The 13,839-nt window shown below is 38.3% G+C and overlaps 1 protein-coding gene across 1 annotated transcript; it reads left to right on the forward strand.

The window, feature by feature from the left end:
- The first annotated feature begins 4,616 nt into the window (after positions 1 to 4,616).
- Positions 4,617 to 5,461, forward strand: LOC101086115 (fragile X mental retardation syndrome-related protein 2-like). The gene is given in 2 exon segments (XM_045049771.1): positions 4,617 to 4,656; positions 4,659 to 5,461. Coding segments are annotated over 2 exon segments (843 nt in total).
- Positions 5,462 to 13,839: the final 8,378 nt, after the last annotated feature.

Genomic DNA, 13,839 nt, shown 5'->3' on the forward strand with positions numbered 1-13,839 from the left:
TATTTAGTCAACTATGTGTATCATGCAGCATTGGTCGCATACCAAAGGCTTTGCAAAGGTAAAAACTGCTGGTCATAGGCATCAAAGATCTGGAGATTTCAAGCTCACAAGCCAGAGACTTGCAAATTATTCGACATAATACAAATCCAGAAATATAAATCCGTGACTATCCACACGATGCTATTCTGGGAAGGTGAGAGGAGGCCATTACCTTGTTCTCCACAGTTCTTTTAAAGTGTATTTGGCAGCACGTTTTAATTTAATAGCTGCTCGCCTGCCCATGTGTGTGAGCTAAAATATTCTGGTGCATACATGAAATGGAATTGTAGAATAACAACCCCGTGTTCCCTTGAAATTCGTACTACGGTGCTGGGAAAGCGTTGGTGGGTGACCCACTGCTATATGCTAACTGGAAATAGAATTTGCTTCAGCGTCTGGAGACCAGGCATTTGAATTCAACTTAATAAACATTTATTGGCTCCCTAGGATGTTCAGTGCACTGTGCATAAAGAGAAGAGAAGCTAACGTGTGTGAATCTTTCAAGAGCAGGAAAGGTAAAGATCAAACCTGTGTGGCACAAATCAGTAAATAAAAATAAGAAGATCTCTGATTTCTGGAAAGATCATATTGTGCAGTGAGAATTAGAAAGTTTCAATTTTCCTATCTAGGTAATCACTCATTAATTTTGTTCTGACACGAATTCTTAATGAAATCCTCCCAAACTCTTAAAAACCTCTCCTGTGAGTTCACGATCTCTTTAAGTATACGCGCCACCTTTCAGTTAGTCCCGGTTCCTCAGCCTTCTTGGGGGTGGGTGTGGATAGTTACAAATAGAAGGTGGGAGTGGCTGCTCTTCCTGGCACCCCCTGCTGGCCAGAGTAGCACTAATGATGGCTCCAGAGAGGCCTCATCTTTTCTTTTTCAGCCCATATGAACTGTTGCCATGGCAGCCACAGCAATAAAAAGGAAGGGAGCCCAGGGGCTGCAGCATGTGGAAGAAAGAGATGACCCCAAATGAGGCTCTGGGATGGAATGCCTCTAAGATTTCCCCTTAAACACAAAAGATTGACCTTGCAGGGAACTGTTCTACCTGGACATATTCACAGGAACCATGTTCTATTCCTTAATTATGGTTCCTTGTCCGTACCAATGTACTTTGATTCTCTATTTCCCTCGTATATGCCCCTTTACACATGACCAATGAAGTGAAAATACACTGAACAAAGGCAAACAAAGCAATAGTAAGAAATGTCTTTTACAGTATTAGAGGCGGCTTGTGGATCAGAAAATTTAATATTGTTAAGATGGCAATGCTCCCTAAATTGATTTATAGATACAGTGCAATCTCTGTTAGAATCCCAACTGGCTTCTTTGTAGAAATTGGCAAGCTGATTCTAAAATGTATGTAGAATTATAAGACATTCAAAGCAGCTATAACAATCTTGAAAATGAGTACAATTAAAGGACTCTCACTTTCTGATTTCAAAACTTGACTACAAAGCAACATTAATCAAGATAGTGCTGTTACAAGGCCAGACACATAAATCAATGGAATAGTTGAGAGAGTACAGAAATAACTCATGTGTCCATGGTCAACTGATTTTCAACAAAGACACGAAAACCATTGAGTGACCAAAAATAATTTTTTGAACAAATGGATAGCTGCATGAGAAAGAATGAAATTGGACCCTTACCTCACACCATATACAAAAATTAATTCACAATAGATCAAAAAGTCAAATGTAAGAGCCAAAACTATAAAAATCTTAGAATATTCATGACTTTGGATTTGTTGATGAACTCCTAGATATGACACTAAGACCATGAACACCAACAGAAAACAAAAAGATAAATTGGACAACACCCAAGTGAAAAAAATTTGTGCTTCAAAGGACACTATCAACAAAATGCAAAGGCAATCCAAAAAATGGGAGAAAGTATTTGCAAATCATACATCTAATACTAGACTTGTATGTAGAATAGATAAACAACTCTACAACTCGGTAAAAAAAAATAGCCCAATTAATAGTGGGCGAAGGACTTGACTAGATATTTCTCCAAAGAAGGTACAAAAATGGCCAATAAACACATAAAGAGATGCTTGACAGCATTAGTAATAAGGGAATTACAAGTCAAAATGGCAATGAGATATCACTTCACACCCACCAAGATGGTTAGACTTAAAAAAAAATGTCAGATAACAAGTGTTGGTGAGGATGTGTAGAAATCAGAACCTACATATGTTGTTTATAGAAATTTAAAATGATGCAAACACTTTGGAAGACATTCTGGCAATTCATAAAATGGTTAATAAAGAGTTATCATATGACCTAGAATTTCTACTCCCAGGTATATTCCCAAGAGAAAAGGAAATATCTGTCTGCAGAAAAACTTGTACACAAATGTTTATGGCAACCTTATTCAGTAGTAGCCTAAAGATGGAAACAATCCTGATGTCCATCAACTAATGAACAAATAAACAAAATGTAGTATATCCATGCATTGGAATATTATTCAGTCATAAAAAAAGAAGGGCTACCTGATGTCTTCCACAGCATGGATGAGCCTTGAAACTATTGTGCTAAGTGAAAGAAGGCAGTCACAAAAGGCTACATCTTATGATTCCATTTAAATGAAATGTCCAGAATAACCATCTCTATAGAGATACAAAGTAGATTAGTGTTTGCTTAGGGCTGGAGGGGTTGGAGGATAGACAGGTATTGTTATAGCATTTCTTTGGAGAGGATGGAAATGTTCCAAAATTGGCTGTGGTGATGTTTGCACATATCTATGAATATACTAAAACCATTGAAATGTACATTTTAAATGTGTGAATTATATGATATTAAAATTATATCTCAGTAAAGGAGTTAAAAATGAAATGGTTTTTACCATATTAGAATCAGTTTACACCGAGAGAGGGCCAACTCTCACATAAAATAGACCTCTTCTTTGGAGCTCCATTGTTTATGAGCAGCTGTCTTCCCTATTCCCCATCACCAGGGCTGAAATCCTTAGCCCCTTTTGGTGTTTCCAGATGCAGAGAGCTATCATTGGCATTCGACCTCCTCTTGTCTAAAACACCCGCTTTCCTTGGTTTTGAAGATACATAAATAGTGTGTATAGATACAGAGATATGACTATAAGGAGCAGAAAGAAAACCGAACCCAGAATTGAATGGCTGGATTCAAATCTTACTCTTACTTATTAGTACTCTACTTATTAACATCTGTTACCTTTTTCTTAGTATATATATTCATCTTACTATATATATACTCATATATATATATTCATGTCTTTTACATGTCTTTTTCATTTTACACTCATATACATTCATATATATATTCTCATATATGTATTCATATATATTCATATATATACATATATATTCATATATGTATTCATATATACATATATTCACATATATATTCATATATATATTCATATATACATATATATTCATATATATGCATATATATGCATACAAATGTTCATATATATTCATATATATTCATATATATACATGTATGTTCATATATCCATATGTATTCATATATATTCACATATATATTCATATTTTCATATATATTCATATATGCATTCATATATATATTCATATATACATTCATATACATTCACATATATATTCATATATACATTCATATATATTCATATATATTCGTATACATTCATATATACATTCACATATATTCATATATACTTTCATATATATATTCATATATCTTAATACATGTTCATATATATTCATATATTTTCATATAATTCATATATATTCATATATATACCCCTACATATTTTTATATATATATTCATATATATACTCCTACATATATACATATATATTTTCATATATATTCATATATATTTATATATGTTTATTCATATATTCATATATATGAATATGTATATTCATATATATATTCATATATACACATTCATATATAGAATCATATATAGATTTATATATTATTCATGTATTATTCATATATATTCATATATATGTTCATATGTATTCATAAATATATTTATGTATAAATATTTATGTATATATATTCATATGTATATTCTTGTGTATATATTCATGTGTTATATTCATGTGTATGTATTCATGTATATATATACACATATATATTCATGTATATATATTCATGTATATATTTTCATATATATTCATATTTATGTTCACATATATATTCATAAATGTTCATATATATATTCCTATATATTCATATATATACTCATATATTCATATATATATTCATATATATATTCAGATATATATATTCAGCAGTAACTGAGGTGATGAAGGCCGCGGCAAGGGCAGCTTTTTCCCTCACAGTGGGGGAGACCAAGGTTGTGGTGGTGGAAGGTGAGCAGACTGGCCCCCGCCCCCTGCTGGTTGGATGTGGCAAGGCTGCCGTGGTGCCTGCCTGGCTCCTGACCCCGTGGCTCCCCCTCTGGCTCCTGCCCCCTCCCCCCCCCGGAGATGCCCGGGGCCAGGCCCTGGCCTGGACTTAGACCACTGCTGCAACCAAAGCCGGGGCAGTTGGAGAAGACGGGGTGCCCCATGGGTGGACTGGCCTCCGGGGGGGAACATGGAGCCAGGACTGCTCGTCAATGTGCGCGGTTCAACTGGGCCTTCTACAAGGGCTTTGTGAACGATGTCCACGAAGCTTCTGTCACCATCTTCTTTGAAAACAACTGGCCGAGTGAGAGACAGATTCCCTTTGGGGATGTCTGGCTACTGCCTCCAGCTGACTATAATAAAGAGATCACAGAAGTGGATGAGGTTGAGGTTTATTCTCCACCCAAGGAGCAGGAACCTTGGGGCTGGTGGCTGGCCAGGGTGAGGATGATGAAGGGAGATTTCTATGTCATCGAATATGCTGCCTGTGGTGCCACTTACAATGAGATTGTCACCCTGGAGCGGCTCCGGCCAGTCGATCCCAATCCTCTTGCAACCAAAGGCAGCGTCTTCAAGGTGACCATGGCCGTGCCTGAGGATCTCAGAGAGGCCTGCTCAAATGAAAACGCCCATAAAGAGTTCAAGACAGCACTGGGACGGAACTGCATCTTTCTCAACATCACAAATAGTGCGCTCTTCATTCTCTCAACCACAGAGGCCCTGGTGAAGCCATCGTCCCTGCTGGGTGACATGCATTTTCTAAGCCTGCGGACCAAACTGCTACTCACGTCCTGCAACGAAGAAGCTACCAAACACCTAGAGACAAGTAAGCAGCTGGTGGCAGCCTTCCAGTTCACGGTGCGAGAGGACGTAATGGGACTGGTGATGGGGACTCACGGTGCCAACATCCAGCAGGCCCGAAAAGTACCTGGGGTGACGGCCATTGAGTGGGGTGAAGAGACCTGCACTTTCCGCATCTATGGGGAGACTCCTGAGGCGTGCAGCTCGATGGAGAAAAGTGGTTCTCAGAGGTGACGGCTGCTTAGTATCACCCAGGAAGGCTGTGCAGCACACAGACATTCTGATTCAATTCTTATGTGATGAGGCCCAGGCATTGACATGTTCTTCACATCATTGAGTGTCATTAGCAAAGGGGAAAAAAACAGGCTTTGACAAAAGATGCAGCTATGTTTGAATCAGTGATTGCTCACCTACTCTTTTAGTCTCCTTGGCTTGGCAGTCACATACTGTCTTTGAGCTTTAGTGTCCCCACCTATAAAATGGGATGATAACACCTGCTTCACAAAGATGTGAAGTTTAAATGAGACGACATTCCTCCTAGAGTGGTCATTTAGTATGTAACTATTGTCGGGCATCGTTTCGCTGTGTTCCCTGTTCGTGCCTGGTGCAGATCTCAAGGACACTGACAGCTTTGGAATTGATCAGGGAGGGAAGTTGGGCAATAACGGGCCCACTTGTCTTCTTGGCTTGTAGTGGTGCCACAGTATTATTAGTAGTATCGTCTTAGTTTGTCTAATCCTCAATGTTCAATTTTGTTTCATTTTCTTTGCTGGAAACGCGGACTTCATATCAGCAATTATGGAAAAGAATGGAGGTATCATCTGAATCTAGCTGCCTGTCATCCTGAGTCATCCTGGTCAGAGGACGCTCATTTTTACAGTTTTAGGAAACTAGCACACATTTTATTTTCCTTTTTTTTTTTTTGCAAGCTTCTAGGTCCTAGGACACCATTAAAAATTTTTCCTGCTAATAGCTAATACCACGCCTGGCATGTAATCAATGCTCAAGAAATATATGTCTAATTGAACTGAGATGGTCCTTTTTTGCTAACAGTTTTGTTTGTCTCACTGTTCCCACTTGGTAGGCTTCCAAGAGTTTCAGATGAAAGCTCTGCTTAGCAGTAAAAATCCAGGTGGCTATTGTTCACAATAGCAACACTGGGTCCCTGCCCCTTTGCTCTTCAATATTAATTGTACTTTTTGACCTCATTCAGTTGGTTCTATTAACCCTGCCTGGTTTACCCACCCATTTGTTTCTAGTTTGAGACCATCTGGCATGTATTTCTTCTTCTTCCCTACTTACATCCCCATGTATATATTCTCTTTAAACCTCAGAATATCCCTGGACCATCACCTATTTTCTCTTCTTTCCTTTTCAGAAGAATACACCCTCTCCCTTGACCCTTCGCCACACACACACACACACACACACACACCCCAGCTTTTCCAGGTCTAAAGTCCTCCTGGGACTCTCTAAACATACTAAACATTGCCTCTTATGCCTTCGCTTCTGGGGGCATCGACTAATGCTTCTTGCTGTGGAACATTTAATTTATCCGTTTTCATGAGTGCCCCCTGTGGTGCCTTCAGATATATTTGGTTTTCTCTTATTTTACACACACACACACACACACACACACACACACACAAATTTGATGTCACTAAAACTTCTCCCGGTCTTGACACCACCTTAAGTTCTTGTATTTTTCACTCTTCTTGATGTCTTATTGTCTTTGTTCTCCTTTTTCTTTGTGACTCCTCCTACTTCCTTTCTTCCCTTATTTTATTTCTTTATTTCTTTGTTCACAGATACTGAAATCATAAGATTCAATTCTTATTTATTTACTTTTCTCTCTCCACATCTTCTTATAGCTTTTATTCATTCCTATGATGTTAAATTTTGTATCACATGTGCTGTTCAGTTTCTTCTTTTCATCCATATCAGTTTGCCTACTGGTCTATTTGAAACACAAAACAGTAACTCTATGCATGATCATGAGAGTGAAAATTAATGACCTCTTTCTTACTATAATTTTCTGAACCCAAATCCTACTGCCTGCGGGGCTTCATCATGGCATCTAACAATGTGTGAACCACCAAGCTGGCTCTCTTACCCCTAAACCTATGCTCACCAGTGCATCAACGTTCTCTTGGTTTCTTTGCTTTGGTTGCTTGGACTCACCCTTTATCTCTTCCTCTCCTCACATAATGTGTATATCTTATACCTCTTTCATAATGTTCATTTCTTTTTCATCTTCCAATGAATACTTTTTTGTAAAACTCCTGTTTGCAGAAGGATAAGAGCGTCTAATTGGGTTTTTTTTTTTTAGCCAAAACCTTTGCTTATTTTAGTCTTCTGGGACGTGATTTTTCAAGTTATTCTTCCTGAGAACACAGTCTATTATCTTCCATTCAAAACCATTGTTAATGATTTTCTATTGCAACACAAATACTCATACTGATTAACCAATCACTTAATATTCTCTACTCTCTCTGCTTTTTCTTCACCTTCATAGAGTACCCATGTCAAGAGATCCTATTTGCCAGCTTTGTCAACTATATTTCTGCGTCTCCCATCCATGATCCATAGCCACCCTTCACTGTAGTCCAGGTTCAAGTCCCTGGTAGTCCCAATCCTCACTGACCATCCCAGCCTTACCTGAGTCACAGAGCACTTACTCACTGACACGCTGGTTTTCCGGAGGCACCTGATATATTTCATGGTTTAGTATATGTATCTTGCCCGTGGAATGAAATGTAAATCGCTTGTTGGTGGGGAACACATGTGAGCCCAGATATGCTCTAGGTAGATTATCCAAGGAGTTCTCTCTATTAGCCAGACAGTGAGAATCAAACAAATATTTGTTGATCCTGGTGATTTTTCATTTTTAAACTCCAAGTAGCGGAACAACTAAACATAAATGGTGAGTATTGCTGATTAGCCTCTTGAAATAACTGTTTTCCTGAGTGAATAATAATGAGTGTTCTGCTGGTGCACTGATAAAGTAAAAGAAAGAGTGAGAGAGCTAGAGAGAGGGAGACAGGGAAAGAGAGAAAAACAAGAGAAAATGAGAGAGAGAGAGAGAGAGAGAGAGAGAGAGAGGGAACGATATTCTTTCTTTACATGGCTTAAATAGGAGAAGCTAAAGTATTTGATTTTTTTGTGTGTGTTCCTCAAATATAAGCAATATAGTATTTTACTCAAATAACACACAGGCCCAGAGAAAAATAAACATTAAAATACTTTGATCTTCTCTTCTGTAGAGATCACATTTTATATACTGTAGGAGAAACTCCCTTATCACTTTATTTTCGTAGCCCAGTCCTGCCTGGAACTGTGGTGCTTCTATAGGCATTATAGGCATTGACAATTATATACCGTAGCGCTTCTGTAGGCAATTGACAGTTACAAGCCACACATTTACCCAAGTTAAGTGCACATAAAAGAAAATCAGCAAAGAAGCGTATTAGAATGAATAAGGTGGGTGAGTACTGTTTGCCTGTGGCAGCTGCTTAGCAGAGTCTCTCCTGTTCTTCTTTCTCTTCCTACACTTTTCTCCCCAGAACGTCTTCCTTCCCTTGGATCAGAATTCATTTTCTTTTATCTAGCCCCACTCTGTTACTCTTCCTGGCTATTTCCTAATCTGGGAGCAAGCCATCTATTTCCTTTTCTGATTTTTCGTAATTAAACTGGAAAACGATCCACTGCCCCAGGGCCCCTGAATAAAACCCCACAAAAGCAACGTTATCTTTCTGCTTCACCCTTGACACTTCAAGGAGGGGAGCCTGGCCCGGCCCTCTGTCAAGAGCGTGGCGGGTGCTGTACTGGGGAGCTGACACTTGGGGCTGGGAACAATGCCTGAGGCCCACTGTGTGGGGCTGCGAGCCTCCCTTCACCACTGGCCAGCCTTCTCCAAATGAACCCGTTCTCTGCTGAAGGAAATCACAACCCGCTAATGTCTTTTCACTTTTCTGTTAAGCATCAAAAACTCAAGAATTTATACAATCTCGAGTTGACTAGACATTTTCCTCTGTGGCAAAGTGGTGCAAATAAATATGAATCCTAAAACATTTCAGTTTGATGGATAGTGACGGTACAGCTCCTGGATTTTTGTCACTAGGAGCTGCTTTTATTGGCTCTCTCCTCTGGGATTTTAACATCCAACCGTGAATGATAAGTCATCTTTCTCCCTATCACCCAAAAAGAAAATTTGAGCACTTTATGCTCACTGGGGGTGGGCAGAATATAATTAATTCATGGTTTTACCATGCAGCGACCTAACTCAACTCTATCTCTGGGAAATAAATGACATCCCAGGTGGTAATGTGCTTGCTGCTTGAACGACTTACTTTCTCTGTGTTCTTTGCCTAATCACCCTGGTGACCTCGGTATCTGACCCCCATCTCACCGCCCGCCCCCCCCCCCCCAGGATTCACAAACTTAGCAGTGATCTTTAGGTGTTCTCAAAAAGCACACGCCAGATTATGGTCACTTTCAGAAGTTTTATTGTTGCTCTTAAATCTTATTAATCAAGTATATGAAATCTTGGCCTTTGTATCATGTTTTTCTCATAGATTCCTTTGACTCATCTAGAAAGAGTCACATTATATTTATATATTTTGTTAGATTTTTTCAAGGTATGTATATATTTGCTTAGTTCAAAATGCATGAAAAAGATCTGTAGATTTTGGGAGTGCACTAGTAAATTAGATGGAGTAACTAATTGATTATCATGGGAATGAAAGCATGAACAAAATGAAAAATAAGATATTTATTATTAAAGGTTAGTTTAATTTCTATGGCAAGTGAAAATATTACTCAGATACAGTTCAATTATTCTGGATAATCAATATCCAGATGAGGAGGAGACGTATTTTAATGTGAATTAGATATAATCAATTTCAGACTATATACATACATGTGGTAATATATGCATGTACTGATGAATGGAGTTTTTAAACTATCTGATTTAATTTACTCTTAATCTACTTTAATTTTCTGTTTAGTGGTAAATCTATTATTCTCTGATGCTAATGGCAATGCAAGAATTGGGAACAAAAGGCTTTGGTTGGTTCTCTGTTTTATGAAAAGAGTTCGAACTTCAACATGCAAATGACCATATCTTTTGTTGCTTATACAATCTGATTTATGCCTAATTGGTGAGGAGCTCCTATGGACATTGGTGGTTTGGGCTTGTAATATGAAGAAAATGGTTACCCAACATGTGCTGTTGTTTTTTAATGTGGGCATACATTTAAAATTATTATGGCTTTCCCTCTCCTCCCCCCACCTCAAAAAGCAAAATGCATTTAGCTCTTAGCTGAAGAAAGCTGCAGCTGAAGCAAGCATCTCCTAGATCACACAAGCATTAACATCCACGGTCATTGTCTCCGCTGCTTCCCACTGCAGCTTTATATAATAAAACAAGCCGCGTCAAATAGGCAAGGCTGTAATATTAGGTAAAATCTAATTTCAGTTTGGTTATCATATAGTGTTCATTTCCCTAAGGGAGGGGAAAAAATTAAATTTGTAAGCTTAGGATTCCAGCTGAAGTAGTAGAAGGTATGAAAGGCTTCCCTCTGCCTTTTATTATTCACTTTATGAATTAGCCTTAGTTTACTTGTTTCGATCGGTGTCGACATATTTCTGAATACTATTAGCATAGCAATCAGGGCTGTTCTCAGGTTATTGAATGGTGTGTTGACTTCCGAAATAAATAGATATGCAGTGTGAAGGGCGAGCTGTCACTTTAGGAGAGCTTTCCTGATCTAAATTAAAAGGCACTTCTAATTGAAAACTATAATAGCAGGAGGGTTAGAGAGACAATGAAACTGCTCAGTCCCTTTCAATTTTCACAGGATTCTGTTAGTGACTATAGAAGAAAAAGTAAAATGAAAATATTAAATTACAAATTGCAATTTAAGTAACAATATTAAATTATACCTAAATAGCCATATTGCTGGGAAGCAATTTTAGATGCTTGATTTAAAGACTCTCAGTGCATTTGAGTTTTTGCCATTATATTCTGATTTATCCATGTTATTCCTTAACATATAATTCTATGTTTACACCAACAACTGTGTTCTTTACCTACGAAAGAAGAAATCCGTCTTGAAAGACTTGATTTTGCACTTTGTGCTACCAGTTCAGTGTTGCATTAGTGTTTTTGTATCTTTTAGCACACCTGAAGGTATACATCACGGATAGGGAAACTCAGGACAATTTTATAAAATCTGTGATCATTATTCAAGAGTTGTCTAAGTGAAATATTTTCAGAAATTAATAACAGCAAAACAATTATGAATTTAAGTTATAGATAAAATTGTTAGCTATTCAGTTATGTGAATAGCTACCAGCTGTCTGAGTCTATATATTTTGGCCCTTTAAGGGTTAACAATTGAGGCCTGTCTATAGCTCATTTCTATAGTAACAGCAAGACTGAGACTTTTTATGGGCACCTAATAATTAGAAAGTGCTAGAAGGTATAACAATATAATGAATCAAAACTGATAGACTTGTGGGTTACCATAGAAACATGTATAATTATGATAATCGGTCCCTGGCGTACCCTCAGAATCGTATACATTCAGTTAAATGCAATAAACATTAGGCACTATTTAGTGAGCTGTGATGCAGATTAACAGTGTGAGATACAGGGAAGCTATGAATAAAATTGCTGTACAGTTTATCTCAAACTAATTTCCCAGATTGCTTTAATAGATGTAGTGTGTGGATGTGAAAAATTGGAAGTGTATTTTTGTTAGTGGTAAAGCTAACAAAGATAATATTTCATAAAGTGGCTGGCTGATTGTTAATTTCAGTGCCGATCAAAATGGGCCATGGCACATTATTCAGTGTGGGATCCCAGAGCCCTCAGAGCAAATGGCAGATTGGGCCTCCCTTTGCTGATTTATTTCAAAAGTAAATTATAAATCTTTTTATGGTTGTCCATTTTTCTTTAACCTTTTCTTTCCCTTCTCCTACCTCCCCATTTTAGGGGTACTTTTTACAACCCTGGAGCGAGGAAATCACGTAAGTGAATGTTCTCTCTAGGTCCGATCCAGGAAAAGGCAATAATTCCTTCTGGCTCCTCTGCATACCCAGCTTTTATTTTTCCTTCAGCTTCCAGTTTCCAAACCTGCTGGGCCTTAGCACCAGCAAAGGTCCATGAAACCGCCTCAATTCCGTTGTAAGGTGGGGCAGATAATTATGTGCGCACTGCGCATGTGCTTGTGCAGGGGCGACAGGGGCGGGGGAGGCAGTGTTAGAGGATGTCTGTATTTTAGCGGATTTTTCCTGTTTCCTTACTGAGAAGGTAACACACCAACTTGGAAGACCTCAGACTATTCTTGGAGGAATAAAAGAGATGGGATAAGGTGATGTGGGATGAGAACAATATCAGAATATTCTGACCCATGAAGCAAATGAAAATGAACAGAGAAGCTTCCAAGCTGTGTGTGTGTGTGTGTGTGTGTGTGTGTGCACGCATGTGTGTGTTTGCATGCGCACACACAGGTCTAGATTATCAATATTGCCTTCCTCTGCCAATGCTCAGGATCACCTCTCAAGCATATTTCACAAGAGAAGCCTGAGAGTTTCCCCTGAAGTGGGTGGGATGAGAAGCCAGACATGCGTGCATGAGATCTGAGAGCCCTTCCCTCAAGAGCCGAGCTTCAGGATGAAATTACACAAATGTGCCGCATTATCTCTTGTACTAACTTTAAAAAATAAAATAAATGAAAGGCGTTTCGGGGGAGAAATGTTTTTCCTCGCCAGCTTCAGAGCTTCTCTTAGACATGACAGTTTAGCTGGGTAGGTCCTTTCTTCTGACTTAGTGCTGCCACCGTCGTCCTCACAGGGGGGCCTTTTAGAGTCCTGGCGCGCACATCAAGCTTTTCTTCTCTCCTTTGTGATTGTGTTACTTTCTGATACTATAATGGTGCTCTACAAAAGATTCCAGTTCCTGCCTGGCAGGAATTGAAGTGTGGAGGGTGTGGGGGAGGGAGGTTGGCCACATTCTCTCTATAAGCTTAACTTTTCACCCCCTTATTTCCAGTATCCTCTTCCAAAGACCCCTGGAAAGCATTTTCATTTCTCTCTCTCTCTCTCTCTCTCACCTATGGCAAAAATATATATACATATTAGTAGGATGGTGAATAAAAACATGCTATATAACCTTTCTTCTCTTAAGTTCATTTCACACCATTTATCTTTTATTTTAATCAAATTTCAACATTCCTCCTCCTTCACAATTCAATCTAGTGACATTTGGCAATTACCATTTATCCCAACATTTATGGTATCATTCCACAATGTCTAAACATTTTTTATAGCTTGTTTTATATACACATATGTGAATATATTAATGAATTATTCAACAAATAGACAGCCAGGATCTACTTACCAAGCACATACACATATGCATACATAACACACCTAAACATTTATGACATTATATTTGTGGGGTTGTGCATGTATGAATGACAACTCAATCTGTTAAAAAAATTCAATGAAGTAAATTTGAAGACCTAATTGGCTTTATTTAATGATTCATGAATCGGGCAGCATCCCATCGTAGGAGATAGAAAGGAGCTCCAAGAAGCTGTACAAAA

Source organism: Felis catus, chromosome F2 (assembly GCF_018350175.1).
Source record: "Felis catus isolate Fca126 chromosome F2, F.catus_Fca126_mat1.0, whole genome shotgun sequence".
NCBI classification, from domain to species: Eukaryota; Metazoa; Chordata; class Mammalia; order Carnivora; family Felidae; genus Felis; species Felis catus.